General features: G+C 47.6%; 1 protein-coding gene across 1 annotated transcript; it reads left to right on the top strand.

Moving 5' to 3' along the window:
* Positions 1–16: 16 nt before the first annotated feature.
* Positions 17–24,070, top strand: MEIOC (meiosis specific with coiled-coil domain). Its single transcript, XM_036398639.1, is given in 9 exon segments — positions 17–58; positions 8,090–8,215; positions 12,659–12,816; positions 12,946–13,050; positions 14,426–14,922; positions 14,925–16,264; positions 18,166–18,300; positions 20,610–20,790; positions 23,772–24,070. Coding segments are annotated over 9 exon segments (2,883 nt in total).
* Positions 24,071–25,763: the final 1,693 nt, after the last annotated feature.

Below are 25,763 nucleotides of genomic sequence, written 5' to 3'. Positions count from 1 at the left end.
TCCGCCGCTCAAGGCAATGACGGGTGCATCACGCAACGCCCCGCCCACCGGCCCGGCGGTGAGGGGCAGGACGTTCTGCTGTCAGTCATCGTAAGAGCTGCGGCGATTGGTCGGTGCAGCGGGATGGGCGGGGCTAAGGGTTCCGGCCTGTCCCGGTCCCGGGATGAAGAGGGATAGGCCGAGTGCCAAGCAACCCCTGCTTTAATGATTTAAATTATTTCATTCTATTTTAATGTGGTTTTGATTAATTAATATTGTTTATAATAATTATTCATAATTTTGTGGTATTATTGATGTATTATTGATATTATTTACATTATATATTGTATACCATATTGTATGTTATAACACATATATTATACATGTTAGAATGTACTATATTATATTACATTATATTACATTACATTACAATGTAATATATAATATATATCATATATGTATATTGTATATAATATGTATATTATATATTATTATGTATAATATAATATAATATAATATAATATGTGTTATAACATACAATTTTATATTATATTACATTACAATATATTACATTATATTATTAGTATATTATTAACATATAATTGTATGTTAGAACACAATATAGGATGCTATATTTATATATACAATAAAACATTATACTGATTTAATTTTTTTTATTTTTACATAACTTTTACAATTTTTATTCTGTTTCATTTTTTTATTTCTTTCATTTCATTTTTCATCTGGCTTTGTTTCTGTTCCTGCTCCAAAGAGGCTGCAGAGCAGCTGTTGTAAACCAGGCATCCTGGTCTCCTTCAATGACATGGTTTCACTTTCCCTGACGGGACTTCCCATTCAGCAGCACCTGGCTGACACTGATGGTTGTTTATATTTGCTAACAATGCCAGGTGGGTGAGCCTGAGAGGCAGCAATGGGAGCTCAGAGGTGTCACCCAACCCCTGGCAGGTGTCACAGCCGGCCCTGGCTCATCCCCACGGGGCTCAGGGCTCCTCCACCCCATCCCCTGTACCCCCACATTTCTCTTCACAAAGAAAAGCAAGGCACAATTCTTCCCAAGAATATTCTTATCTCATTTGCTGTGCCTGTGTTTGTGCCAAAGTAGAATGTGTGGTGGTGTTACAGGGGTCCCAGGACGAGGGAAGAGATGAGAATCTTGATTCTATGTTTCAGAAGGTTGATTTATTATTTTATGATATATATTTTATTTTTAAAAATTATATACTAAAACTCTACTAAAAGAAGAGAAGAAAGGATTTCATCAGAAGGCTTGCAAAGGAAAGGAATGATAATAAAATCTTGTGACTGACCAGAGAGCTGAGACAGCTGGACTGTGATTGGCCATTAATTAGAAACAACCACATGAGACCAATCCCAGATGCACCTGTTACATTCCACAGCAGCAGATAACCATTGGTTACATTTTGTTCCTGAGGCCTCTCAGCTTCTCAAGAGAAAAATCTCAGCAAAAGTATTTTTCGAAAAATATGTCTGTGACAGAACCCAGTGTGGAGATTGTTTACCCACAGTCATGGGGGTTTGTTTCCTTGTCCTGTCAGGGCCAGGTGTGTGTGTGTGTGTCAGGACTGTCACTGGCAGCCACGAGATTCTGTGCAGTGTGTGCAGAGTGAGTGCTTGGCAGATTCAGTTTAGATGTAATGTAATATAGTATAGAATAATATAGGATAATAAAGTAATTAATTAGCCGCTGATATCCATGGAGTCAGATGCATCATTTCTCTCTCCCCCTCTGCAAATTCAATCATTCCCAGCCCATTGCTCAGCACTGCAGCTCTGCTCCTCTGGTCCTGTCTGAGCACCAGGAGTTTGCAGCCAGGCTTTGGGATGGGGATCCCCATGGGATTCCCTGGAAATTGTGCTTTGCTCTGGAGAAGCAGATCACACTGCAGGAGAGGTGCTGAGAGGTGACAATGGTTTCTTCACAGAGCTCAAACCCCTGGGTGATGTTCAGAGAGATGAAATCATGAAATCCCAGCTGTGCTCTGAGGTTGGTGTTCTCAGGGAGGTGATGGCAAACACTGACCCCAAAGCTCAGCGGTGTCTGCAAAGCCAACCCAAACATCCTGGGAGCTTTAACACATTAGCAGCCTGTCCCAGCAGCTTCCTGGGTGGGCTTTGACAGCATCATAAAATATTCATACTGATTGTAACTGCTGCTTACTGCCTTCAACAGGTACCAGGGTGGGTTTTAAAATTTTAAATGTTTAATAGTAATACAATGGTAATAAAAATAACTGTATAATTTGAGTCAGCTGGGACCCAGAGGGATTGCCAGGACCATGGAAAACTGGCACCAAGGAGAATTCACCACAGTGGCCAAAGTGGTCAGTGAGGGGAAGAAGAAATGGGGTCAGTGCCTAAATCTGCTGTGGGCTGATGCCAGCAGTGCAAGGATTCATTTTCCTGCACTGAGACCCTGCTGCCCCTGCCTGCAGCTGAGCACTTGCACTGTCCCTCCACAGAAAGCACAGAAAGTGGTTGTTAAATATTGCACACAAGCTTCAGGATGGCGGTGGCCAGACCCCAGCAGGTGACAATGCTGGCACCTTTGTCCTGCACAGCCTGAGAGGCTCAGCCCAGCAGTGGCTCTGGCTCAAGGATGAGTTTTGGGGAATTCTCACTGCTCTCAGCTTCCCAGATCTCTGCTCTGTGGCCTTAAGGGAGTCCCTTGCAGCAAGAAATGCAGGAAATGCAATATATTAATTTGTAGGGAATAGCTGTGGCCGTGCTTCCCCGCTTCTCACCATCTCAAAAGAGGGAGAAAAACAAAGCAAAGCTCCCTCAAACCAAACACAAAGATTACACTGACTCCTCTGCAGATCTGGGACTTAGGGGCACCACAGCCCACACCTGAGCCAGCCCCAAATCCCTGCCCCACAGCTCTATGAGTTTGGGACATACACTGTGTGAAAAACCCTGTGAATCACTTGATTTTAAAATTTTAAATGTTTAATGGTAATAAAATGGTTATAAAAAGAGTAATATAATTAGAGTCATAATAATTTGGATAATTTGGATTAGGACAATATGAGACAATAAAAACAAAGAGTTACTGACAGTCTGGGTACCTTTTCTGGGCAAAATAAACCCAAAAAAGGACCCACATTAACAGAGGATTAACCCTTAAAAGCAATAGCCTGTTGCATATTCATACACCTCATACACGATGCATAACTTCCATTCAAACACAGGATTCTATCTGGGCAGTGTCAGCTTCTTCCTCTGAATCCTAAGGTGTCTTCAGGGCTGAAAGGCAGGAAGAAGTTCATTTCTTCTGGTATGGGAGCAATAAATTCTCTTTCTCTGAAAGATTCAGGTGTCCTGTGGCTGCCATCTCATTGTGAGTCCTTTCTTTAAGAAAAAATGTATCTTACACAGCATAGTTTCCATTTTAACATTTTTTATAACCTAAATCTGTATTTAACACAGTACTTAAGAAAATTAATACAGCATCACTTTCCAACATGACACATACAATATTCATTTTAATATTTGCCAAAAGCCAATCATAAAATATGCATTTGTCACACCCTGGAACCAAGACCTTCATTGATGACCCCTTCATCTCCTGGAGTGAATCCTCTGGTTTCCAGCAGACACAACATCTGTGTCTGCAGTCCCTGGGTGGATTTAGGAAGGGCTGGGCAGAGCTGGCTGCCCTCCCCATGATCCTGCAGGCTAGCAGCACACACTGAGGAAGTGGGAGATGTAAGGCAGCACAAAAAAAAACCAAGATTCACAAAATAACATTTGCCTCAGCGGGCACTTACTGCCCTGAGTGGCCCAGAGAGGGGTGGCAGTAAAAATGCTGTCGCAGACACATTTTATGAAAAATCCTTTCCTTAGGATTTTTCCTCCTGAGAAGCTGAGAGGCCTCAGGAACAAAATGTAACCAATGGTTATCTGCTGCTGTGGAATGCACCAGGTGCATCTGGGATTGGGCTCATGTGGTTGTTTCTAATTAATGGCCAATCACAGTCAGCTGGCTTGGACACAGAGCCTGAGCCACAAGACTTTGTTATCATTCTTTGTTCTTCTATTCTTAGCCAGCCTTCTGATGAAACCTTTCCTTCTATTCTTTTAGTGTAATTTTAATGTAATATATATAATAAAATAATAAATCAAGCCTTCTGAAACATGGAGTCAGATCCTCGTCTCTTCCCCAATCCGAAAACCCCTGTGAACACCGTCACAAAATGCTGTCTCCCGGTTCCTTTAGAACAGCTGGAGGAGAGCAAAACAAAGTATCTTTAGAAGTGTAAACAAGCTGGGTGTGGCTTCAGAGCTTTTCTTAGTAATTTTCTTTGAGAACAGTGACAGTCGTGCACTGGCAGAGTATCTAAACCAGCAGCAACAATGAAAAGTATAAACAAACACAGGCTGTGACCCCCTGCTTGTCCCAGCTCCCCTGTGGCTTCTCTTCCAGCCAAGCTGCCCTGGGGCTCTGGGACACCTCACTTGGGGACAGCAGTGTCACCCAGGAGTGACAGAGGGGTCCTCTTGCTGCTGTGAGAGATGAGCAGGACAGAGGAGAAGAAACCCTGTAAGGGCTGCCCAACCATCCAGGAGCCACTCTGGGAGTCATTGTCACCTCCTGAGCTGGCACCAAAGCCCCTTTGCAGATACAGCCCTCACAGCAGAGTCTAAGCCATCTCAATCCAAGTTATCTAATCTTGGTGCAATAATTAAATGGCAAAATAACAGCTCAACCTGAGGAACTCCTTGGCTTGTGTACCTTTACAGGTGTGTGCAGAGTCTGGGGTCACCAGCTCCTGCTGTGTCCTGGGGGGCCGTCCCCTGGACGGGCCACAGGTCCCCAGGCCCAGCAGCTGAGGGTGGCTGAGGGACAGGGTTGGGGGGTGACAGGGCCCAGGGGTGACACGGTCAGGGGGGTGACAGGGTCTGGAGGGGTGACTGAGCCCGGAGCAGTGATGGGGTCTGAGGGGGTGACAAAGTGCAGAGGGGTGACAGGGCCCAGGAGTGACAGGGTTGGGGGGGGGGGGGGGGGGGGGGTAGGGCTCGGGGGTGACAGGGTCGGGGTCGGGACCGTGACAGGGCCCAGGGGGGGCTACAGGGTCCGAGGGTGACAGGGTTGGGGAGGTAACAGCGTCCAGGGGTCACAGGGTCAGGTGGGTGGCAGGGTCCAGAGGTGACAGAGCTCGGGGCTGACAGGGTCGGGGAGGTGACAGGGTTCGGTGACAGGGTCGGGACGGTGACAGGGCCCGGGGATGTGACAGGGTCCGAGGGGGCGCTCGGGGCGCTGTCTCCGGGCGAGCGGCGCCTCCGCGGCCGCTCATTGGCGGGAGGCACGAGCGATCTGTTTTCCCATTGGCTGCGCGCCGGCGGGCGGGGCCAATCGCGGCGCAGCGCCGTGCCCGCCGGGCGGCTGTCACCGCATGGCCAACAGAGCCGCTCACGTTGCGCGGGGAGGTGCGAGGCGGCCGCGCGGCCGCTGATTGGCCGAGCGCCTCGGGCGCTGGCCAATGGGCGGGGGCGCGCGGGGTGCGGCGGCCGTTGGGCTGGCGCGAGGACAACGGCCGGAACTCGCCTCAGGCCGCCCCGCGCGGGCCCGCGCCGAGACCGGCCCGGAGCCATGGAGGTGAGGGACGGGAGCGGGACAGGGACCGACACGGGCACCGGGGTTCGCTGTGCGCCTTCACCCGTCACACACCCGGCGGGCCGCTGTGTCTGTTTTGGGCTTGACCCATTGGGCGCTGAGGAGGGACCGAGGCCCGACCCCGGTGGGTGTCCGAGCCCCGCTGCCCCCTCCGGGATGCGGCGCCCTCCCGTGTGGGAGTAGGTGTGAGACACGGAGCTCAGGCCTGTGGGGAAAATACCCCTCAGCATCCTGAAAAACACCTGTTTGTGGAAAAAGGCAGAGGTGTGGGTATGGGGGTGTCTTTGGGTTGTTTCTGGCACTGCAAGTTTGCCCTTGTTCTGTGGGGTCACAGTGTCAGGTGTCCCTGTGAATGGCAATCTCTGAGGAGAAAACATGGCACAGTAAGCTCAGGACATAGAACCGAGCTCTACAATAACTCAGTGTGTTCACTTATTTGGAAAATGTGCCAGAAAACCACCGAATAATACCAGGATATAAAAATTGTGTGAGCTCCAATGAAGATCACTTGGGAGCTGCAGAATGATGGGTTTCTAGAGAGCAGAGCTTATTCTGAACCCTGATCCTGCGAAACTTTGACTCTTCTGAATTTATTCATCATCCCAAATGAGCTGCTATGGTAAAATGCCAATAACTTCACTCTTTTATTTGTTGGCTAAAAGGGGGTTTTAGCTAGCCAGTTTAGCTTTTCCTCGTGTGCCTCACCCTTGGGAGAAGAGGAGAAGAGTACACAGCTGTTGTTTGTTCTCATTCCTTGTTCCTGCTATCCTGTGGTTTCTGGCACTTGGAGGGGTGTCCCTCTGGTTGGAGTCGTTTCTCCCATAGTTACAGGGTGGAGCAGATTCCTACCACAGCTCTCAGAGCGTCTATTGTAGGAAATTTCCAGCTCCTGACAACTGGAGATGTACATCCATGCCATCATGTAACTTAAAAGGTGTTTGGGAGCAGTGGTGGAAGGGCCAGAGGTGTCCAGGAATGTCTGAAGGCTGGATAACTCCTCTGCTGCTGTGGGAGGAAGGGTTCCCTGCCGATGGCTGGAACTGGATGAGCTTTAAGGTCTCTTCCAAACCATGCCATGATTCTGTGAGCATTCTTCTGTGTTTGATGTTCCCCTGTGGTGGCTCTGATGTTGGGAAGCTCAGCTGGTGCAAACAGTGAGAGTGCAGATTTCCTCTTGGTCTGCACCTCCTCTGTCTCTGAACACCTTTGGAGTTTCTTGGCTTTGGCAGGTGCAGTTTTTCCTTTAGAGTTAATAGCAAAGTGTTCCACATCCTTGAAAACTCAGATGGAACAGAATCCAGCAGTAAATTAGAAGCGTTAAAGAACTTAACATTAGTATAAAATCCATAACTGTCAGCCGTGTTTATAATTGTGTGTCTGTGTGTAATTAGGACTGTGTGTACTGATGTCCCTGTCCCCCCTCATGCCATTCTGTGTGTTCTAATGTCCCTGTCTTGTTCTTGTCCCCACAGCCCCTCGTGCCATTCTGTATGTACTCATGTCTCTGTCCTTCTGTCCCCACAGTCCCATGTGCCATTCTGTGTGTTCTGATGTCCCTGTCCTTCTCCTGTCCCCACAGTCCCATGTGCCATTCTGTGTGTTCTGATGTCCCTGTCCTTTCCCTGTCCCTGCAGCCCCTCGTGCTGTTCTCCATGTACTGATGTCCCTGTCCTTCTGTCCCTGCAGTCCCTCATGCCATTCTGTGTGTTCTGATGTCCCTCTCCCTGTCCCCACAGCCCCTCATTGCATTCCATGTGTTCTGATGTCCCTGTCCCCCCATGTGCCATTCCGTGTGTTCTGATGTCCCTGTCCCCACAGCCCCATGTGCCATTCCATGTGTTCTGATGTCCCTGTCCCCCCATGTGCCATTCCTTGTGTTCTGATGTCCCTGTCCCCCCTCCTGCCATTCCGTGTGTTCTGATGTCCCTGTCCCCCCTCCTGCCATTCCGTGTGTTCTGATGTCCCTGTCCCCCCATGTGCCATTCCGTGTGTTCTGATGTCCCTGTCCCCCATGTGCCATTCCATGTGTTCTGATGTCCCCGTAGCCCCATGTGCCATTCCGTGTGTTCTGATGTCCCTGTCCCCACAGCCCCATGTGCCATTCCGTGTGTTCTGATGTCCCTGTCCCCCCTCGTGCCATTCCATGTGTTCTGATGTCCCTGTCCCCACAGCCCCATGTGCCATTCCGTGTGTTCTGATGTCCCTGTCCCCCCATGTGCCATTCCGTGTGTTCTGATGTCCCTGTCCCCCCATGTGCCATTCCTTGTGTTCTGATGTCCCTGTCCCCACAGCCCCATGTGCCATTCCGTGTGTTCTGATGTCCCTGTCCCCCCATGTGCCATTCCTTGTGTTCTGATGTCCCTGTCCCCACAGCCCCATGTGCCATTCCGTGTGTTCTGATGTCCCTGTCCCCCATGTGCCATTCCGTGTGTTCTGATGTCCCTGTCCCCACAGCCCAACGTGGCGTTCCGAGGCGGCGGCCGCTGCTGGGGCAGTGCGGAAGGGGGCGGGAGGCCCACGGACGTGTTCGGCACCGCCCTGCCGGGCTCTGCCTCGCTCTATGGCTGCTACAAATCACAGGTTTGCTTGCTTATTGATTATTTTTATAGCTCTGTAAGAGTTTGGGTCAACAAAATGGTCAGGAAATGTTTCTAAAGTGGTTGCACATAAATCACAGTGTTTGATGTAACTGGAGTAAATCATCATTGTTGTAACTTCCATCAGGGGGGACAATGGCTTTTCTAATGCAGTCACTGATGAAGCTGAGGGGATATTTGTTAAAATGGTATTTCACCATTGCTCTGGTGAAATGTTCATTGTAATTGTTCTTCTGTAGGCAGAGTGAGGAGCAAACAACTCTGTTAGGAAAACTGGAAAGTGGGTAAGAAGGAGAACCTTGGCTGTTGCCTCAGATATTCCTGTTGTCCAAGAGTTTGTATGAACCAGTTCTTAGTCTGATCAGCAGAAAGTGCCAGGACAGTTAAATATGTCAGCTTTCTCTTGGAATTTTTGCCTTTCATAGCCATAAACTTTCACTGAGGTAAAAGACTCAAATGAAAATTCATTCCCAGTACCTTCAAGACCAGGCTTGTTGCTTCTTCCATCCAGGACTTGTTATTTTGTCAGACTACTCTGCTCCACAAAGGAGTGTATTGTGATTCTTTAACATGTAACCCTGCAAAAACACCATTTATTGTTTCACTTACTGAGTGTCTAAACCAACCAGCTAAGGTAAAGATGTTCCTTTTCACTTACTCAGGATGTAATGCCTTTCCTCAAGAAATCCATTGGCTGTAAGCTCTTCTCAGTAATGATGGGGGGAAAGGGGGTCTAGCTCCTAACTCCTGCCAGGGGCCAACCAGCAGAAACTGGAGCAGATGCTTTAGGCTAACATTGTTGCTGGTTTTAAGAACTCTCTAAGTGTAGAGGAAGGGTCAGGTTGAGAAAGGAGACGTTGTTCATTCTGTGCATGGTGCCCAGGGAAGTTTCCCACAAACCAAGCACACCAAAGAGTGAAAAGTGAGAGAATTTAGACCCTAAAGTTACATAAACCTGCCTGTCCAATCCACACTTCCTGCCTGATGCAGCCACTGAGCTTGTGCAGCCTTAAATCAAACATCCCACCTGTGGTGATCTCCATCTTTTTTGCTCATTCCATGACCTGCTGGAGTTCTTTAGTGCCATGATGGATAGTAAGAAAGCGTTTCTGCTATTGTTTTTAGGGGCTTTTAAGTGCCTTTGTAAATTTTTACATTGTAGCAATTTCTATACTAGCATAAGGCTCATGCCCATAGGGCTGGGTTGTACAGTTGAAATTAAGATGTAGGGGTTTTCTTAGTAGTTTAAAGGAAGCTCTTGGGGGTTGAATAATTAGAATGTCTGAGCTGGGTAAATTTACAAACACAAAAATTAGAGTGTGAGTTAATTCATTATCTATTTCCATATCTTCACAACAACTACTAAAACATACCCACCTCTTACTCATGTATCTGAGAATCATTTTAAGATTAATCACTGGTGGAATTTCAAAATTACAGATGTTCTGTTCCATATCTAGGCAGAAATCTTGAATTTCAGTTGTATTTCCTTCAGCTGTTGTCCATGTGCTGCACAGGTGCTGACACCTGTGGTTTCTTTCTTAATGGGTCCATGCTCTGTGACTTGGTGGATGCTTTGTGGTTCCATTATTGATCAGGTCTAGAGCAATAATGGCATGAATATTATATGCTATAGTTTTAAGTACAGTCAATGTTAAATAGTCAATGTTGTTTCCCTGCTTCCTTAATTACATGCAGGCTGATTTCCCAGATTTGAGGTGCTTTGGGAGGTGTAAATGGTCAGGGGTTTCCTTTTACCTTTACTTGTATCCTGTGGCCTTCTGCTGGTACTTTATCTCCTGTACCTCAGCAATGGTATTTACCTTCATCCTCCTCATGCATCAAAGGATTTTAGAGAGTGTGTATTGTCAGATTCCCATCTAGTTGTATCATTAATTAATAATTTAAATTCTCTTCCATTCTCCTTAAACAATTGTACAATTGGTTTCCTGTTACTGCCTTTGACTGGACAAGAGAAAACAAAAGGATTCATATGTAAGTTTAATATTCAAAAAGGTTAACACAATTCAGGGAAACATGTCACAGAAAGAATCCTAACCAGTGTAAAATTATACCAACATTATAGCAAGTTTGGCATCTGGCACTGGCTTTGCAGTCCTGGTCTGTGCAATTGTGTTTGTCTAAAATAATTACTGCAGTTGGAATTGCTGCTACCCCTTGAGGGCATTCAAGTTCTGTGTAAGACAGGTCTTCTTCCCAGGCACAGCTCATGAAGTTACTTTTTAACTTTCTTAGTCCCAAAGGTCCAGAGGAGGTGATTTCTCACTTACCTGGTCCTGTAGTTCGGTCCTGAACGGTGCTACCGCAGCTCCAGTCCTTGGAATTTCCCAGCTGTGTGTGTTGTGAAATGAGCCTGGTGTGCTCCTTTCCCGTGTTCCTCTGGTGCTTCATTGTTCCATGGTCTTAGACCCAGTCTCCCACCTGGATGTCTTGAACAGGAAGGTCCAGACCAATTACAATTCTGCAGTGAAAGTACTTAAAGTACTTGTTGATAGAGGACAAAACTCTGCTTGGGGAGAGATCATAATTACACAAGTGTTCTTGACCCAGATATTCACAGGATGTGGTTTGGAGGAGACTGCCTGGTAAGGTCTCCTGTACAGATTTCAAAAGGCCTGAGTTTATCTCTGGACTGAGGTGTTATCTGAGCCTCAGTAGTGCTGCTGGCAGCATCTCAGGCCTCTTTGTTTTGTCCTTTATTCTTTCTGTGATACAGGGAGGTTTTGGTGGCAGGCCCAGCTGGATTGGTGTAGCCTCATGTGTTCACTGACCAGGTGGCCTTCACTAAATGTAGATCCCAGTGTTTGAAGGTCCCACCCCCACTGTTTCCAGTGTGGTTTTTAACACTCCACTGTACTGTTCAACTTCCCCAGAGCCTGCTGCTCCATACCCACTACCACAAATGCTTGGATCAGATTTGTTTCCAGCCTGCTCTGGCAGATTCGTTGTTAACCCAACCCTTTGTGGGTCAGGTTTGTTGGGTGCCTGGTTTGGGAATGGCCCCTCCCAGCTGGGCTCTCCCACTGAGACTCTCCAAAGCACACAGAGCTCTCCCCTTCCCCTCCCTGCTGTGGCACGTGGAGAGGAGAATTGGAGGCACAAAAGGCAAAGATCACAGGCTAAGCTAAGAACAATTTACTGGGAGCAGTGCTGAGAGAGGAAAAGGGTAAAGGAAAAGGTAACAGCAGCAGCACTCATGGAGAGGGGACAGGGAAGGAGTCACATGGAAAAGTTTCCAGTTATTCTGGATGGCTCCTCCCAGCAGGTTTTCTCAACTGGAAGGATCCCCTTCTCCCTGGGAAAGAGCCCTTTCCCCCACCCCAGGCAGTGAGGTTGGGTGGTACAGAATAACTTCTGGGTCCCCTTCCCAGCTACTGCAAAAATTAACCCTGTCCTGGCCAGAAGCAGGACAGTTTGCTGACACACCTGTAGGTATTGTGTGCCTAGGAATGATCTCTTTCAGTAGCACCTCCCCTAACTCCTCAGCCTGGTTGGTTTGGCAGGGAAAGGCTTCAGGCCCCCGGGAAATGTATCAACTATTACCAATAAATACTGACACCCATTCTGCCATGGCAGTGAGAGAAGTCAGTAATTTCCTGGAGTGTTCCTTTTTGGCTTGTCCTGGGGGAGGCTGATGCTGGATCTGTGGATGCACACTGAGGTTCACATTTCTTCACTGTGCTTTTTGTGATGCCTCCCATTCCAGTCCCAAGGGTACTGGACATTGTTTTGAGATTGTTTTCCAAAAACCTTGGGCTGTGCTTAAATCCCTGTGCATCCAGCATAACTGAGTCTTTGGCCCCATTTGTGCATTCTCCCATTCAAATGCAAACAGCTCCTGACTTTGGTGTCTGGTGGGATAGAAGAAAGCATCTTACAAATGCAGTACCAATACTTGTCACTGTGCCTGCCTGGGCCTTTTTGAGGGGGTCTCTGGGTGGCTGGGGAGGTGTCCCCTACTCAGTTTCCAGCAAAGCTCAGCTCAGGACATGCAGAACACAGAAGTTGTGATGTGCAGCTCCAGCACCTTCTTCTTAAACAATTGCCAGGCAGAATGTAAAATATGAAAGTTTCCATAAGCCTTAAGAGACACTAGTTTGTTAGCACACCTGAGAGCATCTGTTTGTGCTCAAAAGAGGGGTGAAAGGTGACAATGATACCATCAGCTTCCATCTGCAGCAGAGGGCAAGGGAAGAGGCAGAGAGTTCTGCTTAAGAATCCTGAGAATTCTGCTTAAAGACATGAACATGGCCTGAAATAAGTTGTATTCCAAGTGTGTGGCTTGCTTACTTCTCATATGCTGGTTCCTCCCAGAGTGAACTCAGTTACAGCCATGTACAATGACAAAAGGACAGTTTGATGTGTTTCATGTTAAATAAATGCTTTTATTATACATTAAATGCAGAATGAAGAAAATGTGGAGTTACCTCCGGCCTACAGTTCTTCCCTTTCAACATCAGAGTACTCTGCACCCATGGACCCTTCCCTGTTGTACCCCCCTTGGTCTACGTGTACAGATGACAGCAAGCAGCCTGCTGCTCCTCAGATTAACCTGAAGTCCAGGTAGTCCTCCTTGACAGGGAGTGAGTGTGGGTGTGTTGGAGTAGATGGATTGTATTTTTCTGTTTAATTTAACATAGGAAGTACTTGGAATGAAGGAATTCTTTTTATTAATACGCAGTTGGTTTTCAGGATTCAGCCCGAAAGGAACGATTATGGCAGTGAAACTGATCTGTATGGACTCGTGTCAAACATCCTGGAGGAACAAGACAAACCACAGCCGTGCTTTGCTGAGGGGTGAGTGAGGTGCAGGTGACAGAAACTCCCCTCTCTGATCTCCCTGTGCTCCTGAATCAGCTCCATCTGCTGCTGCTCAGGCCCCCTGCTCCCCCTTCCCTTCTCTCCCTTCCCCTCATCTTCCAGCATTTTTCTTGGGATACTTGGAAGCTTTTCCCAAGGCACTTAGATTGCATGGCAGCTTCTGGCTCTCTGATATTTACAGAACTTGTTAATTGGCATTTTTTTTAATAAGATCTTAGCAAGTGTTGTGGACATGCTGTATTCAGATGAATCCCCTGGATGTATGTCTTGGTCTGTTTTTTTTTTTTATTTTAATCAAGACTGAATTCAGACTTTAGGTTTCTTTCTTAATTAATGTCAATTCACAGAAAAAATACACAAAGCACAGACTCCTTCACATTAGTCTGAACTGACAGGAGAAAATTCCATGCAAAATTAATATTTCTTGCTGTTAGTGCTACCTAAGCAATATTTGTGTTTCTAAATGTCAGGTTTATTTTGCCTCTATTCCTGCACAGGAAGAGACAATTCCATAGTTATAACAACATGACCTGAAGGGGGCAGGTCCAGCATCCCCATGATACTTGCAGAGCTCTCTGTCTTTTCCAGGTCTAAGAGACAAGACAGGGAGCCCAGTTCTCAGGTTCCCAAGCCAGACACTGCTTTTCCTTTCTATCCCAAACAATTCCAGTGATTTCTCTGTGTGTGCTGAGTTACGTGGCTGAAATCAGGGAAAACTTCAGAGTCAATCTTGATATCACAAAAAACCTCATGAATTCCTTTGCTATGGACAGGCAGGGCTGGTTCAGTACTCCCAGATCTGGCCTGCAATGGCTTCCAGGAATATTTCCCCTTTACTTAGTCCTTTTACAGCTCTCCTTGGCACTCAGGGATTGATGGCCCTGTGTTCATTCATGCTGGTTAGTGGAAAGAAATGAGTGCTGGGATGCTGCCTCTGGCTTTACCTGCAGGAAGCAGTGCACAAGTGAGGTGAGGGAGGAGCATTTTCTCTGGAGTGCTGGGACATGGCTTTGGAACACTGAGGGCAGTCTGGGTGCCTGAAGTTGGTGCTGAACCAGGAGTATTTTGGTGATGATGGTCAGGACTGACAAACCAGGGTTTGATGTGTACAGCTTGAAGGCCTGTCCATAGCTCCTGAGGTGTGGTGGTGTGTTCAGACAAGGCAGAATCTGTTTTCTCAGCTAGATATGGGAAACTGAGGATGACAGGACTGGGTAGAAGTTGAAGTCAGACATCTTGGAATCATTTGAGAGAAATTTGGGAACAATTTGTTTCTTAAACCTTGTTTTGTGTGTGGAACGAAGAGCAGCAGCACAGCTCAGTGTCTAACAGGTGTTTCTTGTTTTTCAAGGAGTTGCCCTCCCACCCTGAAGTCGGTGTGGCCAGTGAACACGAGCAGGATGGAGCACCACGAGCTGTTTCCAGAAGGCAGGAGGGCGGTTGTTGGAGCAGTGTCCCAGCAAGGTTTCTATGGCAGTGAGTCCCTCCCTGGTGCTGACAAGCAGTTCCTGCAGAGCCCCACCCTGGTGGCACAGCAGAAAGCAGATGATTGTTACCGCGGCTTTGCCAGCGTGGACCTGGAAGAGCAGAGCTTGTACTCTGCCAGGAGTGATCGTGCCAACGGCTGCAACTTGCAGGCTAATGAGAGTGTGAAGACAACACCTGTCTATCAGAACTACCCCTACCTGAAAAACACCTTTGCAGCCCAGGCTGGGTACTCAGAAGCAATCAAAGACTTGGGAGCTGATGCTTATTCTTATGGAAGGGAGAAGGTGTGTCCCAAAGGAGCAGAGGCACAGGTGCACCCAAAGCGGGCAGAAACATTCCTTCCACAGTGTCACAGATACAACGAAACACAGATTTTACCAGATACACTGAATATTCTCATGCTGGTAAAGCAAAGCCCAACAAGGGCACCAGTTGTAGCCTCCAAGAAAATAGAAAGCTGGCAAATGGAACCCCTGAGGCACCATCTCTGGATGCAGAGCCCTACGCTAAATTATTTCAAGTTAAATCAGGAACTCAGAAAAAATTTGAAGATACAATTTCAGATCAGCACGACTTTACATTTCCCAAGTCTGTAGGACTTGTATCAGAAAAACAATTTGCAAGTGAATCCTCCTTCAGCACTGATTTTGGGCAAAAATTTGAATATGGACTAAAATCTTTTGCAGCTTGTCCAGGGAATAATGGTGTGGAAAAGCAGCAGTTTTCCAAGGCCGATCTTCAGAATCCGGAATTCTATAAATCACTCCCACTGTTGCCCAGTGCAGCAGTCCCCTCAGCAGGCTCTAGTGCCAGGCCAGGGTGGATGAACATCCAAACCAAACCCACAACCTCTGGCCCTTTCCAGAATCCAAGTCCTTTGTTGAAACTGAATAATCAGTCACCTGCATTTCCAAAAAGCTCTCGTCATTCTAATGATGTTTTTCAGTTGCCATCTTCAAATTTGCCTTTAAATAGTAATTTACTTCACAAGTACTGTCAAGACAACCCATTCCTCTCCAGCCTTGACTTCGGCTACAGCACTGCAGAGCGAGCTCGGGCAGCTGCGTGCATGGAAGCCCTGGTTAGGGGTGGGGAAGAGAACCTCCTCGAGTACCTCAGTGAGAAGAAGCTGAAGCAGCCCAATGGATTCTGTGACAGTTACTTGGCTCAGCAGCTGGGGATCATTGACAATCTGAACAAACAGCGTTTCCAGCTGAAGCCGCAGAGCGAGCACTGCGATCTGGAAGGGCAGAACCAGGTGGATGGGGTGTTCCAGGACATGTACCAGGAGTTACTGGAGTCTCAGGGACAGCTGCATCTCGGGGCAGGGAATGGGGACACCAGTGCCATCGGTGCTGGGAGCTGCCTGCAGGCTCCAGGCATTCCCAACTGCGTGGTGGGCGACTTCAGGAGGAACCGGCAGCTGGGCCCCAGCACCTTCCCCGTGAGATCCGCTCACCTCCTGGGCCGCTCCGTGGTGCCTCTGGTGGAGCCTCACTCCTTGTTCTCCCAGGATGATCTCAAACGCCTCTACCCCTGCTTCCCAGAGAAGATGTATGGTGACAATGCCCTTTCTGGTTTTGTGTCAGCATTTGGATTTCAAAAGCAAGTTAAAAGTCGCAGTGGGCCTGCCAGTGAGCTGCATGTGAGACTGGAAGAGTGTTATGAGCAGTGGAGAGCTTTGGAGAAAGAAAGGAAGAAGGTAAGAAAACCAAGCTAGAAAAACACCACAGATTTAATGTAGATCTCATCCTGCTCAGTGCAGTCACAGATTATGGGTAGTTCTGCTGGGAGAAGTTGAAATGCTTGATGGGACTTCAAAGTTACACGTTTGGTTTGGGACAGAAAGTGAAAGGTGTGGAGATTTGTAGCCTGGCTGGAAGCATAGCTAATGTTTTATGGAATGTTGCACTAAAAGTAAGAATTCAGGGGCTTTTCCAGTCCCAGGGCTGGGCAAGGTGTGTTCATGAGGAACAAAGATGTGCTATACCCTTTTTATTAATACAATAAATACAGTGCCTCTGGAACTTTGATAGAAAATCCCATAAATATGTTTTGAATTGAAACTAAACTTTAATTCTTTCAATTCCATTTTTTAGAAGCTATAATGAATTCCTACTTCCTGTTTCCCTGAAGGTTTAAACCTAAGGTGTATTTGAAGGGGTTCTTTGTTTTTTCCCCAGAAACAGAGGCTGAGGGAAAGGTCATTTAATTAAAACCCTTGCAGTAAAAGGCTCAGGTAGTGCTGTGTGGAGCCCTGCTAAAAGCAGTTGCCTTTTTTGGTCTGTAGGAAAACCTGTCTTCATTTCACCAGCTGAGGTGGGGTTTGAATTTCAATACCTGTGGTTGTCTGTGGGGGAAGCTGGGCTAATGTCACCTGGCAATAGTGGGGCCTTGGGGAGTTCTCCTGTGCCAGCCCCTGCAAAGAAACCGATTCCAAGAAGATTTAACGTGGGGATTTTTTTGGTGGTGCTTCCTGACAAAAGCCAGGAGTTGCTGTGTATAGAGGGGCTGAGGAGATGGTGTCTGGAAAGTGCAAGAGAGAAAATGCTGACATGTGCATGGCCAGGAGCCATGGTGGGAGAAATTCAGCTTTAGCACAGAATCCCAGAATGGTTTGGGTTGGGAGGACCCTTAAAGCTCCCTCAGTCCCACCCCATGGGCAGGGACCCCTTCCACTGTCCCAGGCTGCTCCAAACTCCATCCAGCCTGGCCTTGGACACTTCAGGGGTGGGGCAGCCACAGCTGCTCTGGAAAACCTGTGCCAGGGCCTCTCCACCCTCACAGGGAACAATTTATTTCTAATATCTAGTCTAAAGCTGCTCTCTCTGTGTGAAGCCATTCCCCCTTGTCTTGGCACTCCATGTTCTTGTTGATAGTGGACCACTTATGAAACCATCCAAGAATTGCAGTTTTAAATCAGTTTTAGCTAATTCTATGTCATGATGGCTGTTTTAGAGTGACATAACAAGGGGATGACAGAGATGGAAACTTGGAATATTGCAAGCAGTTTTCAAAATAGTTTTCTGATAGCTAAATACAATATAGAATCCTGGTATGGTTTGGTTTGGAGGGGACCCTAAAGACCATCCAGCTCCACCCACCTGCCAGAGGCAGGAACACCTTCCACTGGACCAGGGTGCTTAGGAAAAAATCTTTCTGTGCAAAAATTTAATCTGTAGTTTAATCTGTACAAAAATTAGGTTAATTGCTGACTGAAACAGTTTTATTTTAATTTTATGTGTGAGATCCACATCTGTTTGGTCATTTTTTTTCCCTGTAATTCTGACTTGCCTCCATTTTATTTCCAGGCAAAACCAGTACAGGCTGTAGTCAGAGTGAGCAGACATAGCACTGCTGGAACACGGTGTGTTGGCACGATTGCTTTAGTTGAACTGCTTTGAGTAAAGCAGTTGTTCACTTAAAGCAGGTGATTGTCTCACCAGAGGGTTAAATCCCAAATGCCTGAATCCTCATTGTCTCCTTTAAAAATCTCCAAAACCCTGATGGGAAGAAATTGAACCTGATATTTTTTCTTGTTTCTGTAATGAAGCACACTCTGCATGTACATTCTGAGGGAGTTGTTCTTTTGTTTTCCTGCAGACTGAATCAGCTCTTGCTAAGAGTTTCCAAGGGAAGAAGGTTTCCAGTACTAACAACATTCCAATTCCAAGGCTGACATCAAATCCATCAAGGGTTGATCGCTTAATTGTGGATCAGCTACGGGAACAAGCCAGAGTGAGTTGTAGGACTAAAAAAAAAAATCTATTGAACTTATCCCCCAGAACTTAGAGTACAGTGTGAGATAGGTAAGATGATCAGAGCAGCTTTTCCCAAAATAGCTTTGTTCTTCATTGCTGTGCAGGGAATGGCATTTCAGCAGTCCCTGTTAGAGCTTCTGCAGCTCCAGGGTGCTGTTTCCAGGGAACCACAGAGGGGCTGAGGCTCACAGTTACATCCCCATGTGTCTGGAGGATGTTGTTCCTGGTGCAGGAGTGTGCAGCATCCAGTCCTGGAGCTCTCAGGGGTGCTGCATTCAGAGCAGCTTGGCAGGAAATGTTCACTGTGGATTTGCAAACTGTGATGGAGGAGGGCTTTGTGGGAAAAACCAGGTTTAGTTAATGTTTGGAAGATATTGACATATCTATATTTGCTTGAGAGTCTGGTATATTTTAATGCAGAATGATTATTTGATGCACCTTCAGCCTGAGTTTCTGTTACCAGTTTGCTCTTTAACCCAGGAGGGCAAGGGAGCCTGGCATCTGCTGAGCTCTGTGGGCAAACAGCCCCAGGGTCCTTGGGGAGGGGACAGCTGGGGCAGGAGGCAGCACAAACTCTGCCATCAGAATGGTCAGGGGCTGCTGTGGCCCTCCTGAGGCCCAGAGACCAGAGCCATGGTGCTGGTGCTGCAGGCAAGGAGAAGAGAAACCCAACCTGTGCCCCTGCCAGGGGCTGTGGGGGGAAGAGTTCAGGGAAGTTCAGGGTTTGAAGCTGCAGCAGTGCTGGGCCAGCCCCTGGGCAGCAGGGGGGAGCAGCAGCCTGTCCTGCCTGCCTCATACACACAGCACAAAGAATCCCTGGAGCTGTGTCTGCTCCCTCCTGCAGGACCTGCCTGGTGCTGCCCATCCACTGAGGGATGGACTGCAAGACATGGATGGGTTTAGGGTACTAAAACTCCTGCTCTGTGAATCCCAAAAGAACAGCATTAGTTTCCATGTTTAGAAGGCTTGCCTGCCCTTGTCCTGGTAATTCAAAACTGCCTCCAAAGCACTGCTTAAACCTCTCCAGCCATTTGAGGAACCAAACTTCAGGGTACAGCACCTCAAACCCTTGTTAGGTATTTTTAAGGATGCTCAACAGCAGAGTGGGGCTGTTAAACCTGGATTCTAACATCAGAAACCTTGGTGATGGCCAGAGAGGAACCCAAAGGTTTGACTGGAAGCTGAGTTGGTTGAATCTGGGATTAACTCCTCATAGCTGGAGCATCCAATTAAATCTTCTTGACAGTCACATGCATTCCTTAAGACAGTAAGTGTAGCCATGGTCTGAGGAACATCCCAATGTGGGGATTTTTAGTTTCTCTTTTTCTGCAGACCAGTAACCAGGTTCTCAGCATTATGTGACCATGGCTGAGGAGTCACTCAGCACTGGGAAGCCCACAAGTGATGTGACTGGTGTAAGATAAGACACCAAAGATGCACATTTTCAGTGGACTAAACAAACCTGAATTATTTCTGAATGTTTCTTTTCAGCTCCCTTAGTGTTGAGTGTTCATCCCAAAGTCAGCCATGGTTCCACAGCAGCTTTCCCTTTCCCAGTGCAGCTGTGACTGCTGCTGGCCCAAGCTGCCAAGGTCCCCATCTGGGTTTTCACCCAGAAATTGCAGCAGTGCTGTGAGAAGGGAGGACCCCAGTGCTCTGAATTCAGGAAAATGCAAAAAAAAAAAAATCAGAACAAAAAAATTGTTCTGAAAACACCTTTTGTTCAGGGATGTCTCAAAGCTGTACAGATCAGGTATTAACCAGTAACCTGGAGTTACTGGTTTGTTCAGGGATGTGTAAAAGCTGTACAGGTGTGGAATTAACCAGTAACCTGGAGTTCCTGGTTGTTCAGGGATGTCTCAAAGCTGTACAGATCAGGTATTAACCAGTAATCTGGGGTTCCTGGTTGTTCAGGGATGTCTCAAAGCTGTACAGATCAGGAATTAACCAGTAATCTGGAGTTCCTGGTTGTTCAAGGATGTCTCAAAGCTGTACAGATCAGGTATTAACCAGTAACCTGGGGTTACTGGTTGTTCAGGGATGTCTCAAAGCTGTACAGATCAGGTATTAACCAGTAACCTGGGGGTCCTCACTGGGGTGTTGTAGCTTTGCTGTTGTCCTTTGCACACCCAACTGTACCACAGCTTTGGGTTTGGAGATAACAGATCCTGGGTAAGAACTTAAACCTGCTTCACCTGTAACTTCATGAGCTGCTCCCAGAAGAAGGTGACAATGCCAATGAATGTGTTCTCCCTGATTCCCTGTACGATGTGCCTTGCTCTCCAGGTCGTGACTCTGCTGGGGAAGATGGAGCGCCTGCGCAGTTCCCCGCTCCAAGCCAACATCTCCACTGCTCTGGACAAGCACCTGGAGTCCATCCAGGTGGTGCAGGCTCGCAGGAAGGATGAGCTCGTCAGCGCCTCCAGCCGGCAGCGGCAGGGCCCTCCCAGGTGCCAGGATGAGAGAGGTACAGGGGGCTTGTGTACCCTATGACATAGCTGGGGTGTTGAACGTCTTGCAAAAATAAGTGAGAGGGGTTGTAATTCCAATTTTAACTTACGAGGGGTTGTAATTCCAATTTTAACTTACGAGGGGTTGTAATTCCAATTTTAACTTACGAGGGGTTGTAATTCCAATTTTAACTTACTTTTCAGTGTTAGAGCTTTGTCAAAGGCAGGCTGGGTGGGGTTTGGTGGTGAAGGTTTGAGGAGACACTAAAACTGGGTTTTAGAGATAAATAGGTTAAATCAATTTGGAGGTGGTAATTAATAAACTAGCAAGGAATAAAAATTAGTGGGTTATTTTGATAACACATTCAGGGACTGGAGGTGTTACTAAGCTACTGCCTCTTGCTTCTTGTGACCGTGTTCACAGGGGTCTGAGGATGAGGGAAGAGATGAGGATCTGACTCCATGTTTCAGAAGGCTGATTTATTATTTTATGATATATATTACATTGAAATTACACTAAAAGAATAGAAGAAAGGATTTCATCAGAAGACTGGCTAAGAATAGAAAAGGAGGGAATGATAACAAAAGCTTGTGTCTCAGAGAGAGTCTGAGCCAGCTGACTGTGATTGGCCATTAATTAGAAACAACCACATGAGCCAATCCCAGCTCCACCTGGTGCATTCCACAGCAGCAGATAACCATTGGTTACATTTCTCAGGAGGAAAAATCCTAAGGAAGGGATTTTTCATAAAATGTGTCTGTGACAGCTTCTCCCTGTCCCTCATATTCCTCTTCCTATGAACCCTCCAGCTCTTTGTCTAGAACTTCCTTGGTATCTCCATGCTGAATCTGCCCAAAGTGACCAAGATGGCCTTAGGTTACAAGTGGATTTCCTCTTCAAGCATCTTCTGTCTTAGACTGGCATTATTACAAATCATATTTTGGATGGATGCATAAAAATACAATGGGCTAAATGTTTTCATTCTTAATGGTGTCCCAAATAAGGCAAACACTCAGTTTAATCTTTCACCAGGGCACAGGCAGAGTTGCAGGTTCCCTTGACTCTGAGATGGATGGATAAATTCCTGCTCCCTGCAACACTCTGACCTCCTACCTTGTGTCAGAAGCTGTTTCTGAATCTTCTGATCCTTTCTGCTGTTCTTCCTCCATCTGAATTACAGGGATCATTTTACTTCTTTGGGGTGTCCCCCATGCAGTTCTATAATTCTCAAGTTTCCCCCAGAAGATACACTGCAGCATTCTTTCTTTTCACCTGTTCCCCATCATTCTTGTTTCTCTTTACCTTGACTGAAGATTATGGGACTTGTTAAGATGAAGGGGATTTTTTTTGGGTGTTGAAGCCCATGAAAATAATTGTCTTTGGAACAGAGTAGTTTGGGAAGGAGTTGTCAGCTCTGGAGATGCAGGTTCTTGTGCAGCTGCTGGGAGAGGAGAGGAGGCTCTGCACAGTGGGATGTGATTACTGACCTGAGGGGTGGTGCTTGCTCCTCTGCCTCCCATGGCTGTCCTGGGTGTTGAACCTGGAGCAGCAGCTGGGGAGGATTGTTTTGAACAGTAAATTATTGCATGCAGTAACTGTATTTGCTCTTGAGGGAAAGGCCTGAAGCTGTTCTGGTTTGTTTGGGAGCAGGTCTTGCCCAGCCCTGTTTCCACAGCATCTTTCTATTCCATCTGATCCAATATTGAGCATTTATTACAGAATCACAGGATGGCTTGGGTGGGAAGGGTCCCTAAAGCTCATCCAGCTCCACCTCTGCCATGGGCAGGGACACCTTCCACTATCCCAGGGTGCTCCAAGCCCTGTCCAACCTTGGACACTTCCAGGGGTGGGCATCCCCAGCTGCTCTGGGCAGCCTGGACCACAGCCCAGGTGACCCTTTAGGGCTCCATGGTTCAACACCCATTCACAGAACATGAGCTGGGTGCTTCAGTCCATGCTTCACCCATGGTCAGCATTTCTTGGCAGGACAGGTGAAGGACCCTGCTGTGACCAGAAGGGAGGACCCAGGTGCCATTAGGGTGTGTGTGTGTACATGGAGCACCCCAACCCCGGGGTGAGGCTGCAGCAGGAAGGTTCAGAACCTTCAAACAAACTCAGAACCTAATTCAGATGCAGCTTTTATAAACCTGTAAAGGGACAGATGAGGTGTGGGGCGAGGGCAGCCCTAGCAGTGCTCAGGTGCCATTATGGTGTGTGTGTACGTGGAGCACCCCAACCCCGGGGTGAGGCTGCAGCAGGAAGGTTCTGTAACAAACTCAGAACCTAAAATCCACACATTGCCTTGCTGTGTGAGGGCAGAGAAATTCAGATCCAGCTTGTTTATAAACCTGTAAAGGGGCAGAGGAGTGTGGGGTGAGGGCAGCCCCAGCACTGCTCAGGACTAAAGGGCCCAGGTGCCATTGGAGGGTGTGTCTGTGTACATGGAGCACCCCAACCCCGGGGTGCAGCTGCAGCAGGAAGGTTCAGAACCTTCAAACAAACTCAGAACCTAATTCAGATCCAGCTTTTATAAACCTGTAAAGGGGCAGAGGAGTGTGGGGTGAGGGCAGCCCCAGCACTGCTCAGGACTAAAGGGCCCAGGGGCCATTAGGGTGTGTGTTTGTGTACATGGAGCACCCCAGCTGCACAACCTAAAGACCACATACTGCCTCACTGTGTGAGGGCAGAGAAATTCAGACCCAGCTTTGATAAACCTGTAAAGGGGCAGGGGAGTGTGGGGTGAGGGCAGCCCCAGCAGTGCTCGGGACTAAAGGGCCCAGGTGCCATTAGGGTGTGTGTGTGTACAGGGGTGCAGCTGCAGCAGGAAGGTTCTGTAACAAACTCAGAACCTACAAACCACACACTGCCTCGCTGTGTGAGGGCAGAGAAATTGAGACCCAGCTTTGATAAACGTGTAAAGGGGCAGGGGAGTGTGGGGTGAGGGCAGCCCCAGCAGTGCTCGGGACTAAAGGCAGCGCTCTTTTCCTCCCCCTGCAGTGGTGCTGGCTCTGGCCGCGGCGCTCCGAGCCCTGGGCCTGGCCACGCGCAAGGTCCGCACCGTGCTCTGGTGCGCCTTCCAGATGACCCTGCCCAAACTCTCCGCTGGCAAACGGGCTCGGGAGAGGCTTCCTCAGGAGGGGGCGGCGCCCGAAGAGAAACGAGCCGAGACCCCCCCGGCTGCGGCCGCGGCCCCGGCCCCGCGAGGGCCCAGGGAAGGGGGATCAGAGGCAGCCCCGGGGCCGTGCACGGACCTGCTCCACAGTGTGTATGAGAGCGGAGATGTGAATTCCTCATAATTTTTGGTTCTTTTTTAGTTACTTCAAAGTTTCAACTGCTAAAGTTCATATTTAAAGCTATATCTTGATGAGAAGTGAGATTTGCCTTAAGGGCTCTCAGGTTAAGCTGTTAACGTGATGGGCAGGGTCAGAATGTTGTAAAGCCAAACTGGTGAATGTTAACTTAAAAAAATAATCAGACTAATTCATTAACAGCCAAGATATTATTTAACTCCTATGGGTGAAGCCTGGTGTCCAACTGTCCCCATAACTCCTTTTAGTTTTGTTTAGGAAATAGGTTTTTAAATAATGATTCTTAAAGACTGTGGTGTGACGGGGTGTGAGGTTGGTGTCAGATCAGATTGTGATGTAAAATGGTTTCCTCATTGAACTAAAACCTGGAAACAGAAAGAAAAAACGCTAGAAATACCCAATATTCATGTAAAACTAGATATTTAAAATACAAATATTTATGAATTTGAGATTTTAAAGTCTATGTTGGGAAAGGCAATATGCACCAGGTGCCACTAAATTACCAGTAGAGCATAATTGCTGTGTGAAACCATGAATTTAGTGAATGTGTTCAGGTATTTGGAATGCTCTTGGGAACAAATGAACTACTGTTGTAAAGTATTTAAGCATAATCAAACTACGACAGGCAGACAGGATTGTCCTGCAGAGCTGTGAAGGAGCTTCAATAATGAGCGTTGTTTTTAATTTAACTTCAGAAAAGGTCGTGCCAAGTTCTGAAATTTGAATTTTCTTAAAGTTACTAGTTTGGTTTGAAATTTGATTGTCAACTTCTAGACTTCTTAGTTCCCTTCTGCATTTGGGCAGCTCCCAGCACTGGTGTTTGCTTGCAGCTCTGAGTCTTTAGGAGCAGGAGTGATGGATTCACCAGCACCCAATGCTGGTGCTCGGGACAGAGCGGCCCTGGGAAAAACTCACTTTAACAGTGGGTTAAAGTTACTGAGCTGACCATGCCTGCACACCCTGGTACCCACATGGCTCTGTCCTTCCTGCTGCTGGGAATGCTGATGTGCAGAAGGGGTGATGGCATTAGATAAATTGGCATTAGATGATGTGCAAAACGACTGAGAAAGGCTCAGCAAAAGGTGGGGTGTGATCACGGCAACGCCAGGAGTGCTGCCGGGGAGAGGGGCAGAACAGGCACAGCTCCCTAACAGCCACTGCACTGGGGCTTGTTCAGTTGGACCCAGGCTGTGTTGATGTTAAAGCAAAACTGACTGTGCTGACTGGAGTTGTCTATAAGAAATAAATTCATTTTTGTTGAAGAGCTTCTGTTCTGCAAGTGTGTTTCCAGGCCAGGCTCCTTGAGCCTGAACCAGTACCAGGGGGAAGCATTCAGTCTGTTATGGAACTGAGTTCAGGAAAAAGCAGAGGGGACAGCTCTGACCATAACATCAGACATGCCAAGGGAGCCAGAGCAGGGAGTGTTTCTCCCCTGCAAAAGTCTCAGCTCCAAGCTCTGCACTGCCAGGGAAGGCTGATGCAGCAATTCTGTCATCTGCACTGGGAATCTTAGGGGTGAGTCCAGAGTATTCCTGCTCTATAAATAACTCTGTGCTGTCAGTGCCAGCTGTGCACTGCTGACTGTCCTGAATGGAGCAGCAGTGGCTGGAGCTCCAGAAGCTGTTGCTGCCTGCTGGGCACTGATCCATGGCACAAACTGCTGGCATGGGAAGGGGTGGGC

Source organism: Molothrus ater, chromosome 27 (assembly GCF_012460135.2).
Source record: "Molothrus ater isolate BHLD 08-10-18 breed brown headed cowbird chromosome 27, BPBGC_Mater_1.1, whole genome shotgun sequence".
NCBI classification, from domain to species: Eukaryota; Metazoa; Chordata; class Aves; order Passeriformes; family Icteridae; genus Molothrus; species Molothrus ater.
This window is presented reverse-complemented; position numbering and strand designations above follow the sequence as displayed.